The 27,834-nt window shown below is 43.6% G+C and overlaps 2 protein-coding genes and 2 non-coding genes across 6 annotated transcripts in view; all 4 read right to left on the reverse strand.

Moving 5' to 3' along the window:
* The window catches only part of myo1g (myosin IG), a 41,855-nt gene extending 26,149 nt beyond the window's left edge, over nucleotides 1–15,706 (reverse strand). Inside the window, exons 1-16 of the mRNA XM_086194406.1 lie at nucleotides 15,517–15,706; nucleotides 12,821–13,029; nucleotides 11,662–11,755; nucleotides 11,302–11,467; nucleotides 10,110–10,163; nucleotides 9,885–9,980; nucleotides 9,684–9,800; nucleotides 9,363–9,569; nucleotides 9,058–9,203; nucleotides 8,843–8,957; nucleotides 8,586–8,756; nucleotides 7,562–7,632; nucleotides 4,551–4,625; nucleotides 4,257–4,389; nucleotides 1,082–1,248; nucleotides 662–869 (exon numbers count right to left, since the gene is read on the reverse strand). Coding sequence (XP_086050532.1) covers nucleotides 662–869; nucleotides 1,082–1,248; nucleotides 4,257–4,389; nucleotides 4,551–4,625; nucleotides 7,562–7,632; nucleotides 8,586–8,756; nucleotides 8,843–8,957; nucleotides 9,058–9,203; nucleotides 9,363–9,569; nucleotides 9,684–9,800; nucleotides 9,885–9,980; nucleotides 10,110–10,163; nucleotides 11,302–11,467; nucleotides 11,662–11,755; nucleotides 12,821–13,029; nucleotides 15,517–15,611 — 2,124 coding nt within the window. The 5' untranslated portion in view covers nucleotides 15,612–15,706. The remainder of the gene's footprint in view (nucleotides 1–661; nucleotides 870–1,081; nucleotides 1,249–4,256; nucleotides 4,390–4,550; nucleotides 4,626–7,561; nucleotides 7,633–8,585; nucleotides 8,757–8,842; nucleotides 8,958–9,057; nucleotides 9,204–9,362; nucleotides 9,570–9,683; nucleotides 9,801–9,884; nucleotides 9,981–10,109; nucleotides 10,164–11,301; nucleotides 11,468–11,661; nucleotides 11,756–12,820; nucleotides 13,030–15,516) is intronic.
* A 964-nt stretch (nucleotides 15,707–16,670) lies between these two features.
* On the reverse strand, nucleotides 16,671–27,323 carry rbm43 (RNA binding motif protein 43). 3 transcript variants are annotated; one of them, XM_086193882.1, is made up of 6 exons: nucleotides 27,040–27,323; nucleotides 23,723–23,851; nucleotides 23,438–23,478; nucleotides 22,517–22,634; nucleotides 22,012–22,078; nucleotides 20,886–21,794 (listed from the first exon to the last, which is right to left on the reverse strand). In XM_086193882.1, exons 1-4 carry the CDS (start codon nucleotides 27,181–27,183, stop codon nucleotides 22,586–22,588), a joined length of 363 nt encoding a protein of 120 aa, XP_086050008.1. In that variant the 5' UTR covers nucleotides 27,184–27,323; the 3' UTR covers nucleotides 20,886–21,794; nucleotides 22,012–22,078; nucleotides 22,517–22,585. The 3 variants fall into 3 exon arrangements, with proteins under 3 accessions (XP_086050005.1, XP_086050006.1, XP_086050008.1); XM_086193879.1 differs by lacking the exons at nucleotides 22,517–22,634; nucleotides 23,438–23,478; nucleotides 23,723–23,851; nucleotides 27,040–27,323 and adding exons at nucleotides 16,671–19,411; nucleotides 19,491–19,561; nucleotides 22,171–22,510 and having other exon boundaries at nucleotides 20,884–21,794; XM_086193880.1 differs by lacking the exons at nucleotides 20,886–21,794; nucleotides 22,012–22,078; nucleotides 22,517–22,634; ... (1 more) ...; nucleotides 23,723–23,851; nucleotides 27,040–27,323 and adding exons at nucleotides 16,671–19,411; nucleotides 19,510–20,852.
* Nucleotides 22,154–22,288, reverse strand: LOC147240817 (small nucleolar RNA SNORA9). The gene has a single exon (XR_015111399.1). It is a non-coding gene; the product is annotated as a small nucleolar RNA SNORA9 (small nucleolar RNA).
* LOC147240818 (small nucleolar RNA SNORA9) lies at nucleotides 23,270–23,404 on the reverse strand. The gene has a single exon (XR_015111398.1). It is a non-coding gene; the product is annotated as a small nucleolar RNA SNORA9 (small nucleolar RNA).
* Nucleotides 27,324–27,834: the final 511 nt, after the last annotated feature.

The following is a 27,834-nucleotide window of genomic DNA, read 5'->3' on the forward strand; positions in this document are numbered from 1 at the left end:
GGAAGAAAGGCTTAACACTTCGGGCTGCCAGATGTAAAAACTTGACGACACTTTTTTAAACTGATGTTTCAACATTAAGTTAGTTTTCTTTATATTTAGCCAATTTTCCACCTATGTAGCAACGATACAACATAATGTTCATGCATATAAAATAATATTTTCAGGACTAAACCAAACTTCATGTAAATTAAAATGTTGAATAGAAATGTTGAGTCCAAATCGAAACGCTAAATCTAAATGTTACATGTAAATGCAAACATACGTTAAATCAGAATGTTGATTCTAAATCTAAATCTAAATAAATATAAATGAATATATATTTCAAAGACAAATATGAATGTTTAATGTTTCTATAAATATTAAGTCTAAATCTAAACTTGGATTTAATATTCAGACTATTTAGATTAAGAGTCAACATTTAGATTTGGGTTTAAAATTTAGATTTTAATTTAATATTTAGATTAAACATTCAGATTTCGCATTTAGATGTGATGATCAACATCTTGATTTAAATTTAGCATTTATATTGTACTTAGATTCAATATTTAGATTTAGATTAACGTTTAGATTTGAATTTGAATTTAATGATCAGATTCAGATATGCCATGTAGATGCTCTTAGACAAAGTTAACACAGTCATAGGGATGGTAACATGGCAGACCTTTTGTAAGAAGAGCACAAGGATGGGGATGAGGGTGGCTCTCTCCTGCTCCAGACTAAAGAGAGACCGCGGTGTTCGCACAAACAGTTTGGTGTGGCCATACGCAACATCATCCTGGAACCCATGCTGGGTGACGATGGCTTCCACGGCCTCCCTGTCGGAGGCCATCAGGTGGTTGGGCCAGGTGTACTCACATGTCATTTTATATCTGCAGCAGGGTTAGAGGGGAAGGAAGGATTTAAATCAAAGGGTATAGCAACAACTCTGCTGAATCAGGATGCTTTGGTACATTTAGTCCCCTGGTGTTGTGCTAAACTGCTGAAGGAGTGAAAAGAGAGGACTTTGTCAAAGGAAGGAACCAAAGGAATGAATACATCTTTTTCCCCAGAGGAGGGCTGCACATTGACCGTGTTCTCTTACCGCTGCAAGAAGCGATTGTAAGGTTGCCTGTAGGCGAAACCTGCCCTGCGCACCATGACATTCTCCAGCAGGCCAAGATAGGCCACCTGATGCTGGCAGCGAGCGTCGTCAAACAAAACGGGCGACTTCATCTCGTTGGGCTTTATGCATCGCACGTAGTACGGCTCCTGCAAGACAAAGGTCATTCTCCTGAGTTAGTTTGGTGTTGACTGGGTCAGTGGCAGGTACACAGATCCACCCTGAGGCATTTGTCGACCTAACTGTACCATGGAGACTTTTGCTTCCCAGCACAGCGTAACCAAGAATCATGTTGCTGAATCAGGTTGCGGTTGCTTATGTCTGTTTACTATCTTTCCTTTTTATGTATTTCATCACATCATCTTTATTCATTTTTTTTTTGTATTTTCGTTGAGATTTTAGTGTAGCTTTTATATACATACAGCATCCTTATAAAGGCTTTTAAACCTACTTTACTGTATTACATTTTCATCATTTTCAGTTTGTCTTCAAATGTATTGTCTCCCAGTGTCAGCTGGGATAGGCTGAAATGTTCAATGCCATTGATTTAAAGACTGAGATTGATAGACGGTTGTCAGGCAGACCCGAGTTCTTCAGTCTTAGTCAGAATTGAAGATGTCAGCAGTTGCTTCAACGGGCCAGCTCATCTTCATTCAATACATCTACTAATCAATGGCACTTTTATCTGCACATAGAAGAGATAAATGAGTGAGAGCTGGTGTGAGAGCTGGTGTGAGAGCTGGTGTGAGAGCTGGAGTGAGAGCTGGTGTGAGAGCTGGTGTGAGAGCTGGAGTGAGAGCTGGTGTGAGAGCTGGAGTGAGAGCTGGTGTGAGAGCTGGAGTGAGAGCTGGTGTGAGAGCTGGAGTGAGAGCTGGAGTGAGAGCTGGAGTGAGAGCTGGTGTGAGAGCTAGAGTGAGAGCTAGAGTGAGAGCTGGTGTGAGAGCTGGTGTGAGAGCTGGTGTGAGAGCTGGAGTGAGAGCTGGTGTGAGAGCTGGTGTGAGAGCTGGAGTGAGAGCTGGAGTGAGAGCTGGTGTGAGAGCTAGAGTGAGAGCTGGTGTGAGAGCTGGTGTGAGAGCTGGAGTGAGAGCTGGTGTGAGAGCTGGAGTGAGAGCTGGAGTGAGAGCTGATGTGAGAGCTGGTGTGAGAGCTGGTGTGAGAGCTGGAGTGAGAGCTGGAGTCAGGCCTGCACCTCAACAGGGATCCCACTCTCCCTGTCTGCCTGAAAGATAAACAAAGTGAGCACTTTCTGACACTTGCCCAACGTTGCCATCCACAGCGTCAGTGATGCATGTGTATGATTGCCCACAGTTTCATCTCAGTTCAGCAGAGGTTTAGGAGCAGAGTCAGTGGAAGGTGGCTGAGAGCAAATAAGAAGGGCAGACTAAACAGAGGTGCTCCTGCATGGCAGCTAAAGAAGGCAACCACTCTTTCAACTTTAACTCCAAAGGAAAAAAAAAAAGACGCCAGGAGACTTCCTTTTTCATTTTATCTCAGCCACACAAAGACAAGATGCTGCAAAAGGCCAACTGCAAACCATCCCGAAATAACAGCAGGAAATGTCAGACTTCAGTCAGTTAGAGGACGTCTACCTCCCTCTGCAACCCCATTCGCGGCAAGACAAGATGAGGACGAGCGACTTTACTCTCTAAAACCAGAAAGGGCACACAGCTCTGCACATGCGGCTGAGCACTTCCTCTTTCTCCATAGCTGATCATGGTGGCAGTGACACTCCTTCACCCTGGCAGCCTCAGAATAGCTTCTGACTCATAAAAGCATCCTCTGGACGATGACAGCAGTCGGAGGGAACGGCTCCACTCACTTGCCTATTTATTAGGTTCAACAAAGACTAAAGTATAATGCAACAGCCTCGCAATGAAGCTTCACTTAATGAGAACGGCAAAGGTCTGTGAGAGAGGTACATTTTGAAAGAGGCTGTAATTTGTAGTTCTTTTGAACTGTATTGTTGAAATGTGCATATTTTATTTAATACTTTTTTCTGTCTCATTTGTATGTATTTGTGTTGACAAAAACAGGAGGGACACCTCCTCTCTTACATATTGGCACTTAGTGCAAAATCTGTGATACGAAAACTGAGGCATCTTGTTTTGATAATTTACAATTTTATACATGCATTGTTTGTTTTTGGTTTTTTAGATATCACAATTATCATCAATAGTCAATCGTATTATTGACAGCTTTCTTCCATATTTGCATGTATAGATGTTTTTCTTGATTCCATTGCCATGGCAGCACGGTGGTGCAGTGGTCAGCACTGTCCCCTCACAGCAAGAAGGTTCTGGGTTCAAGTCCCGGCTCCATCACAGGATCTTTCTGTGTGAGTCTCCATGTTCTCCCTGTTCCTGTGTGGGTTCTCTCTGGTACTCCAGCTTCCTCCCACAGTCCAAAGACATCAAGAGGGGACGAGGCTGATTGATACTCTAAATTGACCGTAGGTGTGTCTGTGAGTGTGAATGGTTGTTTGTCTCTATGTGTTGGCCCTGCGATGGACTGGTGACCTGTCCAGGGTGAACCCCGCCTCTCGCCTGAAGGCCACTGGGATAGGCTCCACCCCCCACGACCCCTAACAGGATAAACTGTAGAAAATGGATGGATGGATGGATGGATGTATAAAGCAAGGTTACAGCTTCGCCCCCGGGGTTAAAGCGGCATTCTAATTTTGTTGAGCAACAGTGAACTCTGCTGACACAAGCAGGGCACGGGTGCATTCAGTTACTCCAATATAAGAATTAGTGGAGTGCTGTACTAGTTGTGTTTTGTATTTTATACACGTTGGATGCTTTTTCTTTTGTTATGTTCATTAAATCCTTGTCAACAGTAACCGCTCTATACTTGTACCCCGAGAGTCATGACATTTCAATCCTCTGCGTGTCTTTTACAGAGGCACCTTATTTAACTATTCAACATATTTGGGAAAAGAGAAGAATTGAGAGCAACCGTGACATCCTTCACACTTATGGTTGAAGTCATTAGCAACCTCTGTCAAGACTGCAAGTTCGTCTTAGCGTCAGCTCAGGTGGCATCGTTACCTTGGAGGAGGAGTGACAGTTGAACCCATCTGCTGTTCACAAGTCAGTGAATGTTCCCTTAAAAGAGGAAGAAACAGGAAGCCAGATATGAACAAGAACTACTTTCTGACCTTGCAACCCAGTTTATCCACCAAGGCAATGATGGAGTTCTTGAAGAGGGTGGCTGTGGTCAGGGGTCGCTTGGTGACCTCCGTGATGCTCAGCTGACCATCTGGCCACATCTTCTTCAGGACTGGGTTGGCACTACGAAAGAAGGGCAAGAAAATGGGTCAAATGTGAAGAGAGGATAACTAAACTACCAGAGGAGAGAAGTGTAAACAGGTCGAAGAGGAATCCATTTATTTACATAACCCAGTTACTGGGACTACGATGGAAAAAATGTCAATCAGGACTGTAGTTGGCACCTGTTGTACATGAGGTGCTTGAAATCTTGGAAAAGCAGGTCTTTGTTTTTGTCCAAAAAACCCTCGACGGAATATCTGTAACAGACGTAGAGGGGGGAGGGAGAGAAAGAGGAAGTTAGCAGACAAAAGTAGTTCAAAGGAAGGAGGGTGGCCTCACTGAAGAGCCCTCGGACTCAGAAAAAGACTCAAAAATTACAGAGGTCAGACAGAAAATAGCACAGTGGGAACGTGAGTGAGGGGGGTCACATCATTACCCGTTAACGCCACATTTCCAAGACCTGAGACCAGAGGATTAGAACAACTGTCACAACGCTTAGTCCAAATTACAAACGGAGAACACGGTCAGCTTCACTTTTAGAGAAAAGCCTACAGACTAATCTGTCTGCGGCGTACTACGCACTGCTCAGTTGGTTTTGTGAAGCATCAGTGGGAGGTCACAGGCGCACTGTCAGGCACAGTTACATAAGCCATTCAGCCGCTGGGTAAGAGCCTTCTGTGGTATAAGCGGCGCCTCAATTATTATTCACGATCTAACAAAAACTTGCAGTGAGGATGCTGCGCAAAGTGAAAAAGATCCCACTCATATATTCTAATCTTCACATCCCCGTCCTTTCTAGAAGTAAAACCAGTGTGTCGCTTGTCATCTGCGTGGCCCTGTGACTGTGTCCTAGCCTGTCACATCTGGAGGCAAAGACACTGAGGCTGGCTATGACAGATGTGTCCCCTTGGCTCATGGGTGCCGAAAATCACCTGACCAGATTCCGGTAAGCTCAAGAGAAGAGACGGAGTGTGTCAGAGCAAACAACAAAAACAACAACAACAAGCCACAGCAGTCACCGACAAGGACAGGACACACAGGAGAGAACACGCAGACACGAACGGTCTCCAGACACCAGGTGACTGTTTAGAGGATGAGCGTGAAGTAGCGGGATGCAAAGTGAAAGGTAGCACACTGGAGAAAGAGTCAGGAAACAGAAAGGTGAGGGTGTCTTGAGAAATGATGTTATGCAGGAGGGGGATTTGATAAATCTTGCGGCTGCTGAAAGTGCTGCATGTGCAGACTGAAATCCTGCAGGGACTTCATATGTGGATGGCAGAGAGACGGTGGGTAAAGGTTGCAGTATAGAGGGAGGAGAAAAAGAGGAATTAGGAGGAGGAGGGAGTGAAGTAGGTCAAAGCTTGTGACGGTTTGGTGAGAGTGGAGGGTATATTTAGCCAGAGTTAAGGCTTGACTCAGATGGGATGGGATGGGACAAGGAAAGACAGGAGACCAGCACCACCGAGGGGTGACAGCTCAGCTAAGGTGACCCGGATGTGGCCCTGAGTTGGGGAGAGGCCGGGTGAGGGGACACGCAGCGACAGCGATGGGTCAATACCTCTGCAGCTCTGTCCCACTCCCTCTGGTCCCTTGTGCTCCTCTGGTGGTGGAGGGAGGTATAACGCTTATTCAAGCACTAATAGTTCCGTTTGACTCCACTACACTTCAGTGACATGTATTTTACTTTTTACTGCTCAAACAACTGTTGACAACAGTTTAAAACTGTAATTTTGAGACATGGACATGTAATGAAATTGATGAAAATATTATAAACTCATTAAAAGTGACTGGATAAGAATAATCATGAAAAATAGGCAAAAATAATTTAAAAAAAGAACGACTTAAACAGGTAATCAGTGACCTCTGTATCTTAAAAGTTTATTTGGTGCAAAGATTACAGAGATGTCATCTTATCAAATGGAGGATTTACTTTTATTTGTCTTTCACTACAGTGACTTGTGGCTCTGACTAACTACGCTCACGCCACACATTTAACGGAAAAAATGCATAGTAACCTCAATCCTAATAAATATATCCATGGTAGAATAAATCATTTATAATTGCACCGCCATAATAATACTTAAAAATGACAACAACAGAAAAAATATGTAAATGAACAATTTTTCAACGTCATACTATCACTTGATCATGTTGATCATAATCAGTACCAGACTTGCAGTGGGGTGAACTGTGTCTCAGTGCGGTGTTGGAGCCTTGAGGGCCTGCGGTAGGGAGACGCAGCCATACTTGTGTCTTCAGCTCCAGAGATGGATGAAATTGCTCTGTGTGTTCAACATGGTGTTAGCCTGGATTTCCCAGAGTCAAAGGACCTCAATAAACCCTACTCTAGTTCTCCTTGATTACTGCGGCTGCCACATCCCAGAGCCAAAACCGTCTCATCAGCCGGCTCCGTCCCTCACCCTCCTCCTCCTCCTCCTCCTTTCGTGTTCTCTTGACATATTAATGTCAGATTGAGGCCAGTACACGTGAGCAGTGGGAGACCAAAGCCTCAACGGCTGAACGCTGGCCGGAGGAGGCTGTATCTGACCGTGGTGCCATCATTTATAAATTTAAAAAAAAGAAAGAACAGTAAAAATAAAAATAAGAATATATTTGCTTGCAACTATCTATCTATAAAATGAAAAAGAAAAGTTACGAACGTGACGTTACCCGAAACATGGACTGAAGAGTGTCCCTCAGCCTTGTTTCTCTGAGGAGGATTTTGATGGAATGAAGACAGTGTCTTACTATCGCCTCATATCTACTATTTGTATGAACATCTTCATATCAGATGAGACCTTTACTGACAGTACAAATCATTTTGTGCCATCATGCTCAGTTTCTCCAGTTCATTTGTTATCTGCTGTCCTGGTAACCTGAAGTATTCAAGTAATCAACAACAGTGACGGATACAAGATGATTGTAAGATCCAAACTTCTGTTTATAGGCTCGGAAATGAAAGCTACAACTGAATATTAGCCCAAAACCTGAAAGGGCACATTTGCATATTCTGCTCAGTGAGAGAGGAACCCCAGTACCACCACTGGAGCGTCTCTATGAATTCACCCGCTGTTCCAATGTCATAAACTGACCTCCACTAAAGGGATTACACGGTCTACACTGGTGAACGCTGCACCACGTCCTGCCACAGAGCAGCACAAGGCAGGGACAAAGACGGTTAGATGTGACTCACGTGACATCCCCGGCATAGTGGCGAATGCGGAAGTGTTTCTTAAAGTCCATGGTTTTGTCTGTCGGAGTTAGCTGGGAATAAGCACATGACACCGTGAGTGAAATACTATTTCTTTACCCAATCTGAATAAAACAAACGAAAGGCTCGTGTTTGTTGGCTTTAAAAAGGGTTGCAGTCAGCGAGAGATTGCCTCTGTTCATTGTTTTAAAAGAATCTCATGATATACGAAGCATTAAAGGAGGAACACTGCCCTCTACTGGAAGAAGTAGAAAACTGCGCTTGTGTTGCCTGACATTGAGAAGTCATGGTGGAGTACAGCAGCACTTTTTATTCTCGCTTGTCAGTTTTAAATATAGAACTTTTTATTGATAATATGAAAATGATGCATTCTTTACTGCGGTTATGCTAGTTAATAGTCATTCACCACCGGTAAATAATTTCTCTATTTTGAAGTAAATGAAGAACTAGGAACGAGGCTGTTGACTTGTTTCTTAATCACACTTGAGACAATTACAGTTTTGTCAGAGTTCGGTCGTGTCTGATCACTCAAGTACAAGATAAAGAATAGCAACATCAATTTTGTCCTAAAATAAGATTTCTTGATTCACGTTTCCCCAGAGGAAAACCAACTCTGTGTAAATTACCACTTCCTACTACGTTGGAACCACATTTTCAGAGATCCGTTTTTAAACAGTTTCATAGTGGCAGCAATCTATGAGGGGAGCATTTTGAAGAAAGTTCTATGCTTCTAAATCTATCATCCATACAAAAACAGCATATTAGAAGCATTTGGTAGCAGCAGAGTCGTACACACTCACAAACAGAGGTACTGGTTTGTACCTGAAAGGCTACAAATACCCTTTGAGAGACAACTGTGTACCTCTCAGTTCCTCCTCCCCCTTTTCTGTTGTCCTCTCTGGCCCAATGTACAAATATTCCTTTGAGGGAACATTTTCCAAAAGTAGTAACAGAACTGTTGTCCATATTTGGAGTGTGTATGAGCAGGAGGATGTTCTGTTCTCACCTTGCGGGAGGTGTAGTGGGGATGCTGTGCCAGATTGGTGTCCATCCTGTCCAGACAAACCATGTCAGTGACTTTACCAGCGGTGAGACAAGCTTCGTCTAAGATGGAGATGATTCCTTTATGTGGCTGCTCCACCAAATCTACGATGATCTGGTTGTTGAAGTAGTCGATCTGTGTAGAAACAGTCGTTCACATGTCAGTAATTGTTCGTGTGGTGCTTCAGTTATAAACCGGTTCATCGGTGTGTGTCAGCTCACGTGCTGCCAGGTGATACCCTCTCTATTATATTCCCCTTGTTCCTGGCGGAGGATCAGCTCAATGAAAAGCTGCTGCAGCTTTTCGTTGCAGTAGTTGATGCAGAACTGTTCGAAACTGGCCGGAAAAATAGAAAATAACACATCAGAATTGACATCAGTTCCCTTAAGTTTAAATAAATAAAAAGACGCAGCAGATTCACACAAAGGACATCAACCTGTTGTTGTCAAAGATCTCAAAGCCATAGATATCCAACACGCCAATGACGGTGTTTTTGCCGTGAAGCACCGGGTTATAGTCTTTAACTTCAATGACACTGTTGATGCGTCCAACAATCCAGCCGAAAAGCCTCTCATACAGAGCCTACAGTGAGAATTAGGAGATTAAAATAATGTGACAACTGTGAAAATGTAATACAAGCACAGCCTGCCACACTGATTACGTTCCTGGGAAGGCTGGGGAACCATTCATCTGCATTCTGTGACGGGCAATTATTAAACACTCTTTGTAAATGTTCAGTACCTTGGCAAAAGCATCCCGTCCAAAACAGGCCTCCTCAGCTGTGTGGCCTTTCTCGATGACCTCGCCGCCCCCTGTGGCCACCCTGCGGTACAGCAGGGTTTTGCTGAGACTGTCCGGTTCTGTGACTGTCAACTCTGAAATGTGGTTGAGAGCTTCTTGGCTGAGGACTTGGACAGTTTCACCGTCACTTTCAAACTGCACGTTACCCTGAAACAAACATCATGATGACATCATCCCATTTGATCCAAGGTCGTCGTACCTGCGGGTACATCGCTGTCACAACATTTAGAAGCCAAAGCATTACATGCAAAAATAACTCACCAGAAGCAGAATGGATGCCAGAATCTGATAAATGGTGTTTATTTCTTCTTTGGAGAAGCCGATGATGTCCAGGGCACTCAGAACTGCTTTGTGGCCGCACCGATCATTGTTGGAGGTCTACAGGGAGGCGCGGTCAGGAGAATCCGTCAGTTGTTTATGTAAATGTTTCCTTGATTAAAATTGTGAGGATGACAAACACACAGTTGCTGCAGCTCCCTCTTTTGTATACGGATAAGCAGCCGGATCACTCTGCAGGTGAAGCGATGTCAGAGTTTCATCTGAGCCTCCACGCAACAACTGCAAAAACAGCAAACACTGCGCTGAGAGCTAATCCATGAAACGCTCTCGGTGTCTGAGCTGCGTTCAGGAGGAACATGGAGCATCGTTAGCGTGTGTTCTGCAGCAGCAGCGCAGCTCAGACTTTACCTGGTAGAATGAGTGGAAGTTCCTTTCCCCATCTTGCTGCTGGACCACTCTGGGCTTGAACAGGAAAACAAACAAACAAACAAACAAACCAACAAACAAACATCCACCATCAGATGCTTTTATGCTGTTCATTCATTGAGGTTAAAATGGCTGATCCACATTTACAGTTAACATTCTCACAAACCTCTGAATTGTTTGCGGTTTTTCTTCTCAGCTATGAAAATGATAATCAGTCAGAGATTTATGGGAAAAGAGAATTGCTTAAAAGTTTATGGTTAAACCGCCAAATGCTGAAGTAAAACTCCTGTCATGGGGTGGCACCCACTGAACTGGGAGTTGCTCAAGTGAAACTGGGGGACAAACGTGTGACAGCCGTTCAGGGCCAGTCCCTGCCATCCAAATACATACCAGTAGTGGTTTTATTACGTATTCTTTTTTATATCATTCGTATCTATTTTTTTTAATTCACCTTTGTTTTATTAACATTTTATTCTATTAAAATATATCTTCTATTTATCTATCTTTAATAAACTGTAATGTATTCATGTACTTTGTGCAGGAATTCATAGTTGTAGTTTTCTTATCATTCCTGTGTTACCCTCATGAGCGTGTCAGTCAATGATTTTATTCATTTTGTTGTTGTTGTTGTTTGCGTGTGCATCCTACCTTGTGTCAATCATTTCTTAAACAGTTTCAATTTTTGGGGGGGTTGAAAGGTGCTACATAGAGTCTGATTGCTTGATTGATTGACTGGTTGATTAGTTGATCGATTGACAATGAAGAAGTACAAAATAAAAAGTATTTTTAAAATGCGGTTTCCCCAAATATTTTAGTACTTTAAAGTCTTGGAGGTCGAGCCTTTAAACATACAAAGCTGTCAGCGTGACGTGACCGTGCAGCACAGAAACAAGAGTGAGGTTATTTCTGCGCCTCCACAATGAATCACCGCGCCATCGCTCACACCGGCTCCCGGTGCCAGACGGTTCTTCCGTGCAGCAGACAAACACCGGAACATCAAGAAGCCCCAGGTGAGCCATTTTTCAACACACCGTCTTTGCAGACACATCTATTCATGGATGTTCTCTCACATATCGCTTATTCACCGTCTCATGAAACATTTATGTTCATGAGGAAAGATTTAATTAAAACTGCGCAAAGGAGCCGAACTTCCAACCCGTCCACCTCCTCTCACCTTCTCCAGCAGGTAGTTGTGGATGTGACCGCCAGTGGGATCACCATTGAAGTTGAAGTTGATGTCCATGTACTTTCCGAAGCGGCTGGAGTTGTCGTTGCGATTTGTCTTGGCGTTCCCAAAAGCCTCCAGCACACAGTTGGATTTGAGCAGCACATTCTTCACGCTGATTTATTCCGCAGCGGTAACCGTCGATGGAGGTCATTGGGGAGGTGAAAATGGAGTTTTGAAGGGCCAGAAGAAAGGGAGATGATTTATGGAGACATCAAATTATCATCAGTCAGTCTATCAGTGTTCAGTACTGTTTTAATAAATGATGTTACAATCAATCCAACTACCGTGATATTGTCCGCGACTCACCTCTCCACCTCGGCTCTCTGGCTCGGGTTTGTGATGGCTGCGATGTACTGCATGATGTATTTACTGGCTTCAGTTTTTCCTGCCCCACTTTCACCTGAAAAACACACACACACACACACACACACACACACACACACACACACACACACACACTGATTATATAACTGTTATAACCATTACCTGAACCTAAATACCATTTTTAAGGTAGATGACAAAAGAGGAAGCAGGTATGCACGTCAAACCGTCAGGTCTTTCCTTGCAAGTCCATGTAAAGTTACAAGTCATTGGTTCGAAGTCTGATTCAAGTTTCTTGCTCTTTGTTCCTCTAAATTTAGTCGTCATGCCAATAACAACCACTAGTAGCCCTCAATTCTGTCATGTGTGGTGTTTCCTAAACCTCAACTTCCAGATCCCTCCTCGGGTGCCTGGTAAGAGTTTAGCAAGTTTGATCCGGTCTCTTATTTTCCACGTCACATTCTAATATTGACCTTTATTTTACCAGGAAGTCACGTTGAGGTTTGAACCTCTTTTAGAAGAGAGACCTGGGATGGTGGGGTCAGAAATAGCAGTTTAAAGAACAAATTCCATGTAAAAACAAGACATTTCAAGACATTTTACAAGACGTTAAACAATAGCACAGAACATGATAAAATACCAAAAAACAACAGGCCGTTATTCAATAACCCAGACATGAATAAAGTCCCACAAAAGACAGACAAGCATGGACGTGGTTAGAACCTAACACTCTCTCCTGATCTTCCTCTCAGGACACAAAAAACATCATTGAAAAACTCGAGTTTGTTTGTTTGTTTGTTTCAAATTCAAGGCACAATGTCAATCAGTTTATGGCAATTCTTTTGTTCGTGCTTTGTGTGAGAGTCCTCATGGATAGAGTCTCTCCGATAGTCCCAAAACCTGAGTCCGCATCACGTCTGGAACTGTATTTAGAACACGTGAGTCAGCACCACGGCGGCTGAAAGGGCTGATTAAAGCAGCCATCTATAATTAGTCCAGTATCCACGCAGATGTAAAGCAATATTCATGCCACTGATGATGAGGAATGTGTTGTTTGCAGGCAGATTTGAAGAAGGGGAACGTGTCCTCAAGCAGCAGAGCCTCGGCAGGACGGTGGTCAGTGAGGAGGGTGAAGGGGACTGACCTGATATGACGATGCAGGTGTCTTTGGCTCGCCTCTTCATGGCCTTATAGGCGGCGTCAGACACCGCGTACAGGTGAGGAGGATTTTCATACAGCTCCCGACCGCGGTACACATCGATGGCGTCTTTGCCATAAATGTCCATCTGTCTGTAGGGGTTCACGGAGACCACCACCTCTCCGATGTAGGTGTAGATGCGGCCCTTCTCAAACCTGCCCACATGAAAGATGACATTGATGTCTGCGTAAACATGTACAGGTCTTTATTCAAGTGTCAATACATGCAGAATAACATGATTAGTTTGAACTTAGGGAAAGGAAGCAGTTTGTGACATTTTGACAGCACCCAAGAAAAAAAACCCAAAACCCTCCAGCTCAGACACCCATACGCCACCTGTCTGTGTCGCTGCCAGGAAGTGATACGAGTGTGAAAGCAGGAAATGAAACTTGTGGTTTAGAGTCTTTTGAAACATCCTTAGCTGGCTGGGGCAAAATTGACATGTCAGAGTCGAGGGTAATACAGACACTTCTCCTAGCGTGTGTTGGTTGAGTCGGTGACTTCTCAAGTCCTAAGCAGTTCCGAGGTCCTTGCGAGTGCTGCACTACTATTCAACAGGTTGGAAGCCCACTTGAGCTGATGGTTCCTTACCTGTTGACAATAATGTGATTCTCCTACACATCTCCAAACACCATGAGCGCACAGAGGAACCAAGTGACGTATTAGTGTGCAGTGCCTCAGTACAATGTGGAGATTTTACAGTTCCAGTCATATTTCTTTCATTTTCATGCGCCTCGCTTTGTATCACCGTACTTTAGAACTTCTAGTTCCTTTCACTTTTCTGTGACTCGTCCGTTTCCCTCTCTTGAAATCCCACCACTCATATTATTAACACCGTTTATGTCATCTATTTGGTCGTTTACAGTAAGAGCGCCGTCATTGATGAGCCATTGCGGGCGGTGAGAAAAGATGAAACTGAATCAGTGGGAAATTTTGAGGCCTTTTTTTTTTTTTTTTTCAACTGTGGAGCTAGTACAGGAAATGAGAGGTCTCCTCCCGTGTTATTGTGGGTTTTGGTGCCAAAAAAAATAAAGAAGTTAGTAGAGTCTTGTTCTTAGTCATAAAAAAAAAAAAAGCCCATGATGTAACAGATACAGGTGAGTTCATGTGGAACTTAATCTGCTGTAATCCACAAGGCATTCGAACAATAAATTCTTGCCAAGTGTTTTGTTTTTTTTGTGTGTTTTTTTTTTCAATTTGCACCCACAGCAGAGGTGTCAGTTGGTGGTTTATAGATAAAGGTGCTGTAGGTTGTTCAAGTACGTGTTTAATAGCTCCACAACCTGAGAGGCAGAACTGATCTACAGCCTTGGCTCAGTAACCTGGGTCCTCTACTCTGCAGCAGACAGAAGAGACATTTTCTAGTTTCAGGAGAGAAGATTCCACAAATGTGTTTTCTGATTCCAGTGCTGAAAGCCTCCAGGATCCGGCTGATAACCGGCTTTGTGTCACAGATGTATTTATCTATTCATTTCAGGTTCAAGCTACTTTTCTTGAAAGACACAAAAGTCTGAATGCTTCATTTTTTTTTCTTCCTATTTCAGGTTTTCATCGCTTTGTGAAAATCTCTTTTGTTGGTAGGTTTGGTTGTGAATTGATAATCTGTTCATGTGACGTCTCTATTTTAGATTCGCTTATTCATTACATGTTAAGATTTGCATTTGTTGGGGGGGGGGTTTCCCCTCTATTTCAGGTTGAAGTTTTTTTGAACATCTGAAGTCACAATAATTAAATAATGTCATTTTTTCATGCACTGATTCTGTACCTATGATTCACTTGGCGCGGGGGTCCTGTCATCGGTGTGTATAAAGAGTCTGCATGTGTGTGTGTGGGGGGGGGGGGGGGCGCCAATACGGCCAGGGGCAGACCCACGCTACCGACCAAACACTCTCAGTGATGGCTGTCTGAATGTAGAGCAATAAAACACTTGTTTCAACAAAACTGAAATCCCTTACTTTACCTTTAAGACTATAATCTGATGACTAAGCAGCTAAATGCGAGAAGTCTCCAACCACAGTAGAAGTCAGCTCATGGCTGGTGACAATCAGATAATTCAAACATAAAAAAAGGAGACAAGTACAAACACAGACGTGGGACAGCAGTGTGCGTAAGTGGATGCAGCAGGCAAGTCTGATCAAGCTTGAAAGGAACACCACAGACGCCAAGTGAGAGTTCCTTTTGGAAAAGAATGTTTATATTGAGACGTTTGCTACAAAGCTGAAGTAGCGCCTGATGGCTCATAGATTGATGCCACGGACACTGAGGAAGTGAGAAAGGCCAAGTAAAAAAACACAACTGTCTGGACTCGGAGTGCATCATCACGGAGAGGAGTAGAAAGGTCACAGCATAAAAGGGACTTATGGAAGAGTAGCTGTTGCTGCTTCACATGAGAGCCGGGTGTCAAGTCACGCGCGCGCGCTTCTACCTGAGAGAGCAGGAGAGTCCAGGTGCTTCCGCTCCTCTCCAGCTCCATCTTAGTGTCCTCTTATAACCTCATGTTTGAGGGGGAATCTTGCCAAAGTGGTATTTAGATTTAAGTTTGTGAGAGTTTTGTGGCAATTAAGTACCAGAGCGCACACACACACACACACACACACACACCCAACCCCACCCCCCTCCTCTAAGAGGGTATCAAGCCTCACCTCAACTTCAGGTTCTCCATAAACTGCTCCATCGTCACTTCATCCAGGAGCACAAAGTCTGACTTCCCAAACTCCAGGCCCTCCAGCTCCGCCATGCCTGTCTCTGTTCACCAAACCCACACACACACACATACACACACCAAAAAAAAAAAAGCAAGAGGACAGAGGAAGAGAAGGCAGCTGAAGAAAGAGAAGTTTGGTGTACTTCAGAGGCCAGCGAGGCGGGCCGTAGGCGTGGCGTGCTGATGTAGTGCTTAGTAAAGGCAGAGCCCTGTGGTGGACGTGCTACAGCACGGCATCCTGTCACTCACACGCACATCTGTATAAATAGTAGGAGGCTATCTTTACGACTCGCAGCATTACTGCATCCTCCTCTCTTCCTGCCACACTCTTGCTTCACTCTCGTTGTAACACTCCGTCTCTCTCTCTTCTCAGTGTGTATTTAGTTCTTTTTTTTCCTCCCACAAACAAGCCAGGCAAGAAAATATAGCCGTGCAAATTCAGTCGTGGAAAACAACATTTGTCCCTGGGGAGGACTGTGGCATTAGCATTCCTAATATGGCAGTGGCAGCAGCACTTTTCCCTCGGGGGGTTCTCTTAACCAGAGGTTCTTCGACTCACCGCAGCCACAATGGAACTTGAGAAACTTGGTTTGTAGATGCAGAAAACGGCAAAATATCTTGTAAGGCAGTGACCATGTCATACACAAAACCTACGTGTGAGGCAGTGGGGCGAAACTGAACCGGTTCCTTTCTGAACTGTTGCCCACATCTCGGCTTCTGAGTCGATTCATAACCTTTTAAAGATGAATTGTCTGTCTTTTCTCATTGCATTGTGGGTACTTCTCCGCTGTGTTTCGTAGAATGACGCTCAAAGAGTCACAACTGGGGAGGTATGCAGTAAGTGAATCATGCTACCTGGAAGTGAAGTGGAAGTTGCTTTACATTAGAAAAAAAAAAAAAAAAGTCCTAAGAATAAAGTGTTTGTGTTGTTTTTCTGCCACCTGCAGGTCAGTGACACTACAGCATCACATACCGGCTCATAGCAGTTAGCTATTGTTACTTTATTTTTCCAGATAATGCTAACCAAGCTAGTTTTGGGAGGCTGATACACATTTATCACGTTTAATTATCTCACTTTCAAACATCGCCGCATTTTAGATATTTCGGTGATGACTTGCAATCACAAAATAGCTATGATATATTTTAGCTACGTAGCGTCAAGGCTACTTCCATTAAAAGCCACCAGCTGTCTTTACCATTACTGGATGTTTGTTTATCTCGTTTATAGTGAGGTTTCTAATGGCAGAACAATTAAAGAGCAAAACAAACAAAAAAAAGAACATTTGATCAATAATGAAAGCGCAGGTGAGTTTGAGTATCTTCCTTTTTTTTTACTTTATAAAATCTTGAATTGGAAATTAAAGCCCTTTGTAATAAGACAGAAACATTTGTAATCAATAAAAACGAGACAAGTGTTTGTTTTTTGTTTACTGCATAGCAACCGTGTCCAATCCAACATTCTGGGTTTGAAGTTACCTTTTACATCATTTTACATCCCCACCAGCAGTCAGAACTTCCTCTGTTTCAGTGAATGTCACTTCCTGTTTAGGCTTCCTCTCCTCTGCTGTTTATGTTGCACACGGTAACAAGGGTTCTCGGAACAAATTTAATAGAAACAACCAGCGACAAAAGTTCCCGATGTGTAGTGCAATTACAGTGTGGCACAAACTTAGAGAGCACAAATGAATGTTTCTAAAATTAAAATGATATCTCTCTTTCATCGCATAAATTGATCTCGGAGGCCATTTGTGTTAGTTTTGTATTTATCATAATACTTTTGCCTATGAATGGCTAATGTCTGCAAAATAAGAACTACAATGAGGCTAATCAAGGGTTCCAAAATTTACACATTACCAGTAAACTGACATCAACATAATCTACTTGAAGAGATTTTTACTTCAAGACACACTGGCACTCATCATCTCACTGAAGTTTCTTTTCCAACCGTAGGAGATCTTGCTCATTGTATATTTGGAGTCATTTGTTCTCATAAAAACTTACTAATTATAGGACATCTTGTTTCCCTGATGTTGTGGTCATGTGCTGCCCCCTATTGCCTTGGAGTGTGAAAGGAACTACAATGTTAAGTTCAGAGCACCCACAACTTGAACCTGTAAAAATACAGATATTTCTGTATATATTATTGTATTCATCTGCCTGAACAGTCACAGACTGATTATTTACTGAAGCTTTTTATCCTCCACAGAATGATTTTTTTTCTAAACAGGTTTTCTACAAAATTCATGAGGAAACGTTTTGATTTGTTTCTCTCGTGCGATTCCATTTGCCCTTTCAGCCACAGCTCTGTCACGTGACCAGAGGCGATTCTGGAGCCTGAGGGGGCCCCAAGCAAAAAGTACAGGTGTTCATGATATCGATTAGATCAGTATGCATGACGTTGCTTTACCACATCTCTCATGATCACTATAACTGTGTGTGTTTGTTCACTGCAGCCGCCTTGACCACTGAATGTTAGCAACTAGCTTTGTTGCTAAATTAAGCTAAGCGTGATAAGATCACCGCGCATGTCTGGGGTTTCTATAAAAAAGCGTGGATCCTTTGAACTCTTGTGACCCCAGATCCGCTGTTTATAAGGGCAGAGCATACATGTACTGTTTATACAACAGGACAGGAGAAAAATGTCGTAATCCATCATTCCATCTCTATGGACGAAATTCTCGCTTGGCTTGTCCCACCGGCACACGGGCTGAGACCAGCAATCGAGGGCCCCCCAGCAGCTCGGGGCCCCAAGCAGTTGCCTGCCTTGCCTGTTGAAAAGCTGCTCCCCTGCACTGGACTCTCACTCGCCTCCTCTCTTAAAATGTCCAAATCTGAAGATACGAGCAGCCGCTCCTCATCCTGGCTTGGTACCTTAGACCTTAGTGCTTTGTTGCCGAGTAACCACGGGCGCCGGCTGGTAATGTCTTTGTGATGCCGTCCCAATCGTTGCCTTTGGACCGTCGATTGAGAGGTGGCAGAGTCTGGCTCCTCTGCCTGACGCCTTTATCAAGGGTTCTGCCTGTACGTCCCGACGGCATGACTGGCCTTCCCAAGAGCCTCTGCTTCAACTCATAGCTCTCGCCAGACGGTCCTATCAGGTGGAGTCTGTCTCTCATTTCACAAACCAGCACTAGGCTGTAAACGCCCTTGTTTTTCTGAATCCGCTTCAAAACCACCTCGGCATCCTGGCCCATGTCCTCCAGAGGAACTTCCTGAGTGCATAACTGTTTCTGGAGATCATTCAAGAGGCTTTGCAGTTTATTCGCCGCGACCTTTGCATTCTTCCCTTGCATTATTATATTGTAGCTATTGCCAATGTTGTGCTCTGTTAGTTTCACATTATGGCTGTGCAGGATGACGGCTATATCCCTTTCCCTGAACCGCTTGGTGTAATTGAACAGATCCGCATCAACAACAAAGGTCTCGCTTCTGGACCTGGTTGAGGTACGCTGCTCTGGTCGGGGGGGGGGAGTAGAAGCTCTGTACCGTGGCGCTGGTGAAGCTGGAGAAGCCAGCGGTGGCTTGTCCACGTATCCCTGCTGGTTCCTGTTACCATCTGTCCCTGAGATCTGGCTGGTGTAGTAACTGGATGTTGCTCCAGGGGAAACCATCGAGACCGGCGAGGATGACAACGATGTCATCCTGGTTTGTGAGTCAAGAAGCTGCTTCAAACGGGCCCGTACAACTCCTAGCTTCGAAAAAGAACCCTCGACATACACCCGATTACCGCTCAGACCCCACATTTCAAAACCATGCAATGTGAGGATTTTTCGCACTTCTTTGTGGTTGGCAAATGCATTCAAATGGATCGTTGCTTCCACCGGGAAATCCATCTAAAGGAAACAAGGGGAGAGAACAAAAAATGACGCACAATAATTACTCCAACACTGAATATTGCCAAAGTAAACTTACGCCGTTGGAGCTCGGCTACCTCGCTGCTGGCTGTTCACCTCAACATGTCAGAGCTCCTCCTTCAGCAGGAACTGTGGGAAAATACACTCAAGATGACTTCATGACTCACTTATTTATTGGCCTTGACGAGGAAGAAACCTGAAGATAAAAGTCAGCAGTTTTCTGCCGTGAAAGACTGGTTCAAAAACTACTTTTACTTTTACTGTGACACACATTTTAGCACTTCTCGGCACCAGAGGATGAAGGTTTGAAAGATTCAACACAAGCATCTGGGAGAGTTCGGTCAACAGTTGTCATGGAAAAGATGGTACCTTTTTTTTTTAAACAAAAAATGTCAAGCTTGTGCTGGTTGCATTTTTCTTTTTTTTTAAATATTAGGATTTATTGCTTTTTGTGTCCATTGTGACAGGAAATGAGGAGTCTTTAGGGTTTTGGATGAACAACAGGACACGTCACTTTGAGCTCTGAGAGACAGCCATGAGGCTTTTATCTAAATTTCTTAACATTTCAATTGTGGCTTAAATTCAACGAGCAATGACAAAACATAGTCGATTCAAAACCTGAATATCGAGCCATTATGTGAGTCACCGTCCTCTGAGCCCAGTCAGCTTTACTTTGACCTTATTTTATTTTAGTCGCTTCATTTTATCTTCACGATTTGAGTAAGAGCTCAGGGATAAATTGTGAATAGTTTTTTTTTTTTTAAGTTATGATCTCAGAAATATTTTCTTTTTTCTTGAAAATGTAAAAACTCAAAAAATGTCTGCGTACAGGAGAGAAACCAAATATCTATCTAGTCCCTATACTGAGTTTCCCTCAGCGCAACCACATTCAGTTGAAGCTGGACAACAGGGACGGAACGTTAATATTGTTGCACCTGCTACGCATGACCAGAAGAGGGCGATAGACCCGCTAAACAAAGAGTAGATACACCTGTAATACGGTACTTTAGTAGGATATGTGACAGTAAACTAGTTGAAACTTTCTAAAAACCATCGACATCCGTGACGGCTGTTTGTGAAGCGGTGACACCAGCTGACGGCTTGACGCATCACCACTCTCACTCTCTTTATTCATCCGCGGAGAACGCCACTTGTCAACAATGTAACAGTACTGCAACTACTAGTACTACTGTTAAACTCTGATAGTCTGGTCTTTGTCAACTTCAGGGGGATATTAGATTCATCTTCGAGATCGATCCGGGCTTAACGAACCACAACGATCACGTTCAATCGAAAGTGAAAGTAATTCAGTTTGGAACAATTATGCAGAGAAAACTAACTTGACATTTCTTCTAGAAACTTATTTTAACGTAGTAGTTTGATTTACAAGCGACCCGAGCAGAAGCGATAGCTACATGCCTTGAGCTCAAACCAAGTCGTGTTTTCCTCACCTTCAACATCAGCGTTACAAGGACACCACGTCACTTCCGCTGCACAGTTGCGAAATATTTACACAATAAATGAAGTTTAACCGTTTAACTTTTAAGCGTGATTTATTTTCTTTTAGTCATTTACAATGCGATTTTAATGAGAAAAAAAAATTACAAAGCTCGTGTTGGAATAAGTGATGGAAGTTGGCAGCGACCAGGTAACTGCTGGAAAAAGCCAAATCTGATTTAGAGACTTTAATTTTTCTCTTTTGTACTTTCAACAATTTGTCAGGACCCGCTTAGAATTCTACATTAAACTGTAAATAGAACCCAAGACCTGTTTCCTATTGCGCACTAAAAGAATAAAAAAAAAACAAAACACTTAAGAGTAACCTAGACAGTTCCGGTCTGGTGTGTGTGAAGCTCAATCACTACAAGGAGGTTTAGCTTTGATTTATTTTTAGGGGTTCTCATGTTACGTTCCATAACGTTCACTTGGAAAACCCCAACCTACAACTCATTACAAACAATTTAAAATATTTATATTCATCTGCACTCTTTTGAATCTTTACCCTCGTTTGTATTTTTAAGTCTTCTGGATAACCAGGAGTCAAATGCTTTGTGTAAGTGTGTGTACCTATGATCCAGCAACATGTAAAATGGCAGCTCTTATTGTTACAATATCTAAATTTGCAAGTTCATCACCAACATATTTTACTGAGTTCATTTGACACTTCAACGCCATGGAAATCCACTTGGAACAGCGATTCAGTCCAAGAACTTACAGGAGAAAAACCATGAAGCACACGAGGGGTTTTCTAACTTTACTAAGAAATCAGAGCGCACAGTAGAAGTCTCGTGGCAGCACCGAGGGCCAAACGCCGGCACTCAAACTTCACTCCGTCCCGCTGACTGGAGAACAGCTGGAAGACCTGAGGATTACAAACAAATGAGATTATTTTGAACAAGAATTTGTGCAAATGTTCAAAACCTTTCAACTGTGCTATTTTAGCGACAAGAAGAAGCAAGAATATTCAGCAGAATCCTAATGATTCAGTGCTCTGGGGGTAAATTTGCTTTGTGAGATAGATTTGAGAGACTGAAAACCATGTTTATGGTCCTTGGGCGTAGAGCGGCTGGTTAACACACCTGCAACAGGACGGGCAACAGCTGGGCAGCAGCCACACATCCAGGAAATTGAGGAAATCCTCCGTTACTGTAACAAGAAAGGATTTGAGTCCCCTTTCTGGATCACGATGGGGCAGGAAGAGAAGCACAAGGACTAAGGTGATGATGTCGGAGGTTTACCTATAACCCTGCCGTGAGGAGCCACAGCAGGGCCTCAAACAGCCCCGCGTCTCTCTAGCAGACACAACAGGAAAGAACCGAACCACCGCAGGTTCGGCCTCGCTGGAAAGGTCTGCGAAAATGTACCCTCAACTGAATTGTATCATCAGTCACAGGATGTCTGTCTCTAACTGGTTTACTTGAGAACCACAGAATTCACTTGTTTAATCGTTAACAAACCAAGTTGTAATTTTAGGTTTGAAGCACCAGGAGGAAATGTAGGAAAGAACTATTTTACTTTAAATCCCCCTGATGTGTTTTGAAAGGATTAGGCACAGAAGCATGACGTAAACCACCAATAATTCACCTCCAACAGAGTCCAGTCTCAACGCACACCTGAAGTTCCAACATTTTGTCAACAAGCAGAATTCACGTGTCAGTCGGGGGGTCTTAACACGCCAGGGGTGGGCTTCATCTGGTCACACCTGGAAGATACAGAGGATGACAACTGTAGAGCGACAGAAAGATGAGCCCTCAAGACTCAGACGCAAGTTAGCGGTGTTGAACGTTCCCTCGTCTCTTAATTTCCTTTGAACATCTCTTTAGGTTAAACGCTTGTAATAAGCTGTAAAACCTTTTGGTCTAAAACATGAAATACATCAATAAATACCTAATGATCTCTCTTTCCGAAATGGCGGTTGCTGACCTGTGGTTAAAGACGGTGAGAGGTGGTTGTGGCTTCTTGCTACAGCTGCTTGTGCTGATGTTAAAAGTCTACTTGCGCTTGAAAGTCGCAACGTTTTTACACCACAGAATGTTTTTATGGGGATCATCAAAATCTGAAGATTGAAAACCTAATGACCCACTGTCGTCCACTTCCGGGTTGGCCTACAAAAACACGTGATTCATTTAAATCAAATCCCACATCACATTTACTTTGATCCTCTTTGCGATAAATGTGTATTTCTTCATTAAACGATTCATTACAGCCTCTTTTTTTTTAAATTTTCCACGTCATTCTGAGCCTAAGTCGAACCTGCAGGAATCCTAGGACGGCTCTTCTGAACACGACTCATTCCCTGGAACAGTTAGCATAAACCGACAGAAGTGCATGTGTAGACTTTGTCGGAGGTTTACCTATAACCCTGCCGTGAGGGGCCACAGCAGGGCCTCAAACAGCCCCGCGTCTCTCTAGCAGACACAACAGGAAAGAACCGAACCACCGCAGGCTCGGCCTCGCTGGAAAGGTCTGCGAAAATGACCACATGATAGTAGAAAGAGGTCGTACCTGTCCATCATGGCGGCCCAAGTTACATTCATGTCTCCAATCTGTTGAAAACACAGAAGACAAAGCGGATGGTTTGGAAAGTCGCGTCCATGTTTTGGGGTTGTTTTTTTGCATGACTGGCAGCGGTAATGCGGCATTTCACCATCATCCACCTATAAAAGGGACATCAATCACAACGAACCACTCGCTTATCACAAGTTTTAACTTCTGCTCAAAGATTTAAGACATTCATAACATTGAAGGTTTATTAGTTTTAATTCGATGGAAGCGGATTTACTTTCCTACCTTCATAAACCCTCTCGACGAACCGCTTGCTGGTGTCCAAGTGAAGTACCCGGATGTGACGCGTATTAAAAGGGTCAACCCGCCAGTACGCCAGTCAGCCAGCAGGGGGCAGGAACACCCCGCAAGGAGCTGTGTGTTTTATATGTCGTAGATTAGAACATCCAAATACTTCTAAATAAAAGATGGCAACATTTAAACGTCGCTTTATGGTGAGAAACGATGAAGAATGAGAATGAAAATAAATTGAAAAATACAGCCAAAGGCTTTCATTTACAACGACAAAGGACACCAACAAGCAATGAGTCAATGATATAAAAGTGCAAGTTTAAACACCACAGTTCATAATGTTATAGAATGAAATCGAGGCTTCAAATTCAAGCTCAGTGGAATTCCAAATATTTTTGAAAGGTGAAAGATGATAAAACACAGAAACCATACAAAAAAGAACAGATTAGAAAATTATTTTAAATATATACCTATATACGTGTTTATATATGTGAGTATATACATATAAATGTGTGTGTGTGTATACGTGTGTGTGTGTGTATATATACATATATACATATATGTGTGTGTGTGTGTATATACATATACACACACATACAAATATATGATCACTTGCATACAAAATATTACATCACCGGGCAAAGATAGGGAACACATTGACATTGCGGTTATTTCGGCTGCTGGAATGAAGGTCTCTGGGCTTGGAGCTCCATGTAATTCTAATTTGTGAGACAATCGCTTAGAAACGCACAGGACCGAGATGCCACATTGATCAAAAATGTCCAAATAGCCTGAATTAAGCAGTTTACATTCAGTGTTCTGACAAGTGCATTCTGGGCCGTGATTGATGATATCTATGTAGGAGGGCTTTCATAACACAGTGGACAGCCGTTGCTGGTGGGTGCTGGCAGCTCGGGAGCGTCGCCCTCACGGGGGCTCGTGCTCCATGACTCAGACTGTATTGCTGCACAACAATGCAGACCATAGTAACCGGCCGAGCCCTCGGACAGCCCAGATGAATTCAGCTTTGTTTGCCTGCACTGATGCCGACCTCTTGCCCAGCTGAAATGATTTGAATCCAAATCTGACAATCTGAGTCTGTTTGGACTGAAAGATTGTCTGTTTATGTGTTTCTCCTCTGAGAGAACCACACATTTCATTTGGAATATTTTGTCAATTAATTTGGAGCCAGAGATTTCCAGCATCACAGCGAAATTGCAGGTAAAAAGATAAATTATCTTTAACCGTCCGTCTCTGAGGGCTCCAACAAATGGTATTCTGCCAATTATCATAATTCGATCTCCGTGAATAATCCTGTTTCTGCCGTGTCTCTGGATTAATTCTGACGTGCTGCATAAACATGCCTGTACAATATCAACAACATAAACAGACCAAGCTGGAAATGATCGAGCAAGATTGAACACTCAGATAATCACATTTCAGTCTTGGAGCAACGATCTTAAAATAGCTAAGGGACTAAAATGCTCTTCCCCAAGATTTGATTAACTCTCTTGACAAATGTTATTTCAAAATAAAACACAGCAGTAGGCACCATTGGGGACAGCGAGTTCATGTTGACTGTGTTTTGGGATTATTTAATATTTGATTTTCAAAAAATTGATTTGGAATTTTCACACTCAAAAATATCTGAGAACATCTTTGACACGAGCCCACGATCAGATACAAAACAGGGGAAATGGGTGACATCGGCAAATATTGGACACAACATTCCAGCTGGTAACCTTCATTACCTTCGTGCCCCACCCCCACCACCACCAAACACAAACACACACACACACACACACACACACACACACACACACACACATCCCTGAGTGACATCAAGGTGGGACGTCCTCTGGTACTCTTAGCTGCAAAGCAAGAGAACGAAAATGTAGTCAGAGCTGTCACCAAATTATCTGGAGACGGTTGTCTCTGGAGCACCTCAGTGCTATCCTGGACCCTGACCGGGACGGCTGGCAATATTTTTATGGCTATTTTGCATAGGTTGGGTTGGCAATCATTCTCCTGAGAACAGACTTGACGACCTCTCTACGTCCACTCGGACCCTCTCAGGAGTGCCCTCCTCGACCAGTTCCGTGCCCTCTCCAACAGTTTGTTCAAGAGGAAGTTGCTTGCTGCAAGGTGCCCCTTAACCATCTTCAGTTAGATGTATAGTGGCAGGGCCCCCTCTGCATCAGCGGCAGGCACAACTAGAGAGAAAGTGCTGCCGAGGCCCCAGCTGGTTCCCAGTGCAGTGGCTCCCAGCCACTCTTACGAAACCAGGCAGTAATTTCAGAGGATTTGTGAGGTTGCAGTTTGAGGATAATTGGGGTTTGATTCAGAGTTTGGGTTTAATAAGCGCGTAATCCTTTTCACCTGATCCCTGTCCAGCGGAATGAGAGGAAATTCTTAATTCCTCATGGCTGGAAAAAAAACTGTGTGGGGCCACAAAGTCACGATCTTCCCTTCGGTTTGTATCAGCTTTCTTCAATGTCGCTGGTCGATTTGAAATCCCCCAAAATGTTTGAATCCTGATTTGAACGCAGAAGAGTTTCAAATGCCATGATTACTTTTAACAGGAATTGTTTAGAGGTTCGTTTTTCAGCTGCTCCAATGAAAATGAAGTTTACGGTGAGAGAAGTCCAAAAAGTACTTATGCCACTATTATCTTGTAATTACAGGTTAATTATCTTCTTATGTTTATCTTGTTTTGACAAGTTATTTTTTTGTCAACAAAACATAACAATTTCAGGACAATGGCAGCTATCATATGTTAGTTGCCCCAGCACGTTGAGATGATTTATGTATCTCTTTTAACAAGTTATTAGCTTCCACTCATCCATCCATCCATTTTCTACCTCTTATCCTGTTAAGGGTCCCGGGGGGGGGGGTGGAGCCTATCCCAGCAGCCTTCAAGCGAGAGGCGGGGTTCATTTCACCATTCACACTCACAGTCACACCTTCGGTCAATTTAGAGTATCAATCAGCCTCGTCCTCTCTTGATGTCTTTGGACTGTGGGAGGAAGCTGGAGTACCAGAGAGAACCCACACAGGAACAGGGAGAACATGGAGACTCACACAGAGAGATCCTGTGCTGGAGCCGGGACTTGAACCCGGAGCCTTCTTGCTGTGAGGCCACAGTGCTGACCACTGCACCACCATGCAGCCTGGTTATTAGCTTATTATCAAAAATGATTATTACAGAGAAGTCGTAAGTCAGAAAATAACAGCAAGTATGACTTTTCTCAGCTTCTGTATTCGGAGTTCATAAACTGCATGTGTTTCCATGCTAATCAGGTAAAGCCCACCTGCTGATGAAGATGATGAGATATGATTGACAGCTCCTGCATGGTTGTATCTTCCTCTCTGCTGGATGAAGAGCAGAGGAGCTTGGTTGAGTCACTAACGCTTCCCAGAGAATGTCTGTGTAGGTTCTCATTCATCCAGGTCATCGTAGATCGAAGCGAAGTAAAATCTGGTCAACTGGACGTAAGTTTATCTTGAAGACGTTTCACCTCTCATCCGAGAGGCTTCTTCAGTTCTAGTGAAGAGTGTGGAAACTCCAGCTTATAAACCTATGTGGGAGTGGTCAGTGCTATTGTGGTGGAAACGACCCTCCCGAGACTCACCTGGCCTCCCCAAACGACAGTCGTTGTGCGGTGTCAGGGAGTTTCAGGGGTGGTCGTTAGGGAGTTTCACCGACCACTCAGATGCTAATGGGCTGTGCTGGCATCAGCCGTTCCACATGGGTCTTTCAGCTGAACTCTTTGGGGAAGCTTTGAAAGGACTTGGTTGTAAATAGGTGAAAGGAAATGTCGCATGTCAATGTGAACCAGTCTTTGTCTCAGAGTGTTGTCTGGTTTAAAAGACACAGGGATGCGGTGCTTCTCATAGATTCTCCTTAATTTCTCAATTTCATTTCAAAGACTGGTTCACCCCAAAGATCCCACCCCTCACAGCCAGAAAAGCAATCTGGTATACGCTGTCAGATGCAGTGAGGCCTGCACGGATCTCTACATAGGGGAAACCAAACAGCCTCAACAAGCGCATGGCCCAACATAGAAGAGCCAACTCTGGAGGACAGGACTCAGCGGTTTTCCTCC

The sequence above is a fragment of the Aulostomus chinensis genome, chromosome 22 (genome assembly GCF_037954235.1).
Source record: "Aulostomus chinensis isolate RoL2024-O1b breed Wild chromosome 22, RoL_Achi_v1.0, whole genome shotgun sequence".
Classification (NCBI taxonomy): Eukaryota; Metazoa; Chordata; class Actinopteri; order Syngnathiformes; family Aulostomidae; genus Aulostomus; species Aulostomus chinensis.

Coding starts and splice junctions, on each gene's coding strand:
- rbm43 (XM_086193879.1), bottom strand. CDS start 19,411: ATGGATTTCCCGGTGGAAGCAACGATCCATTTGAATGCATTTGCCAAC.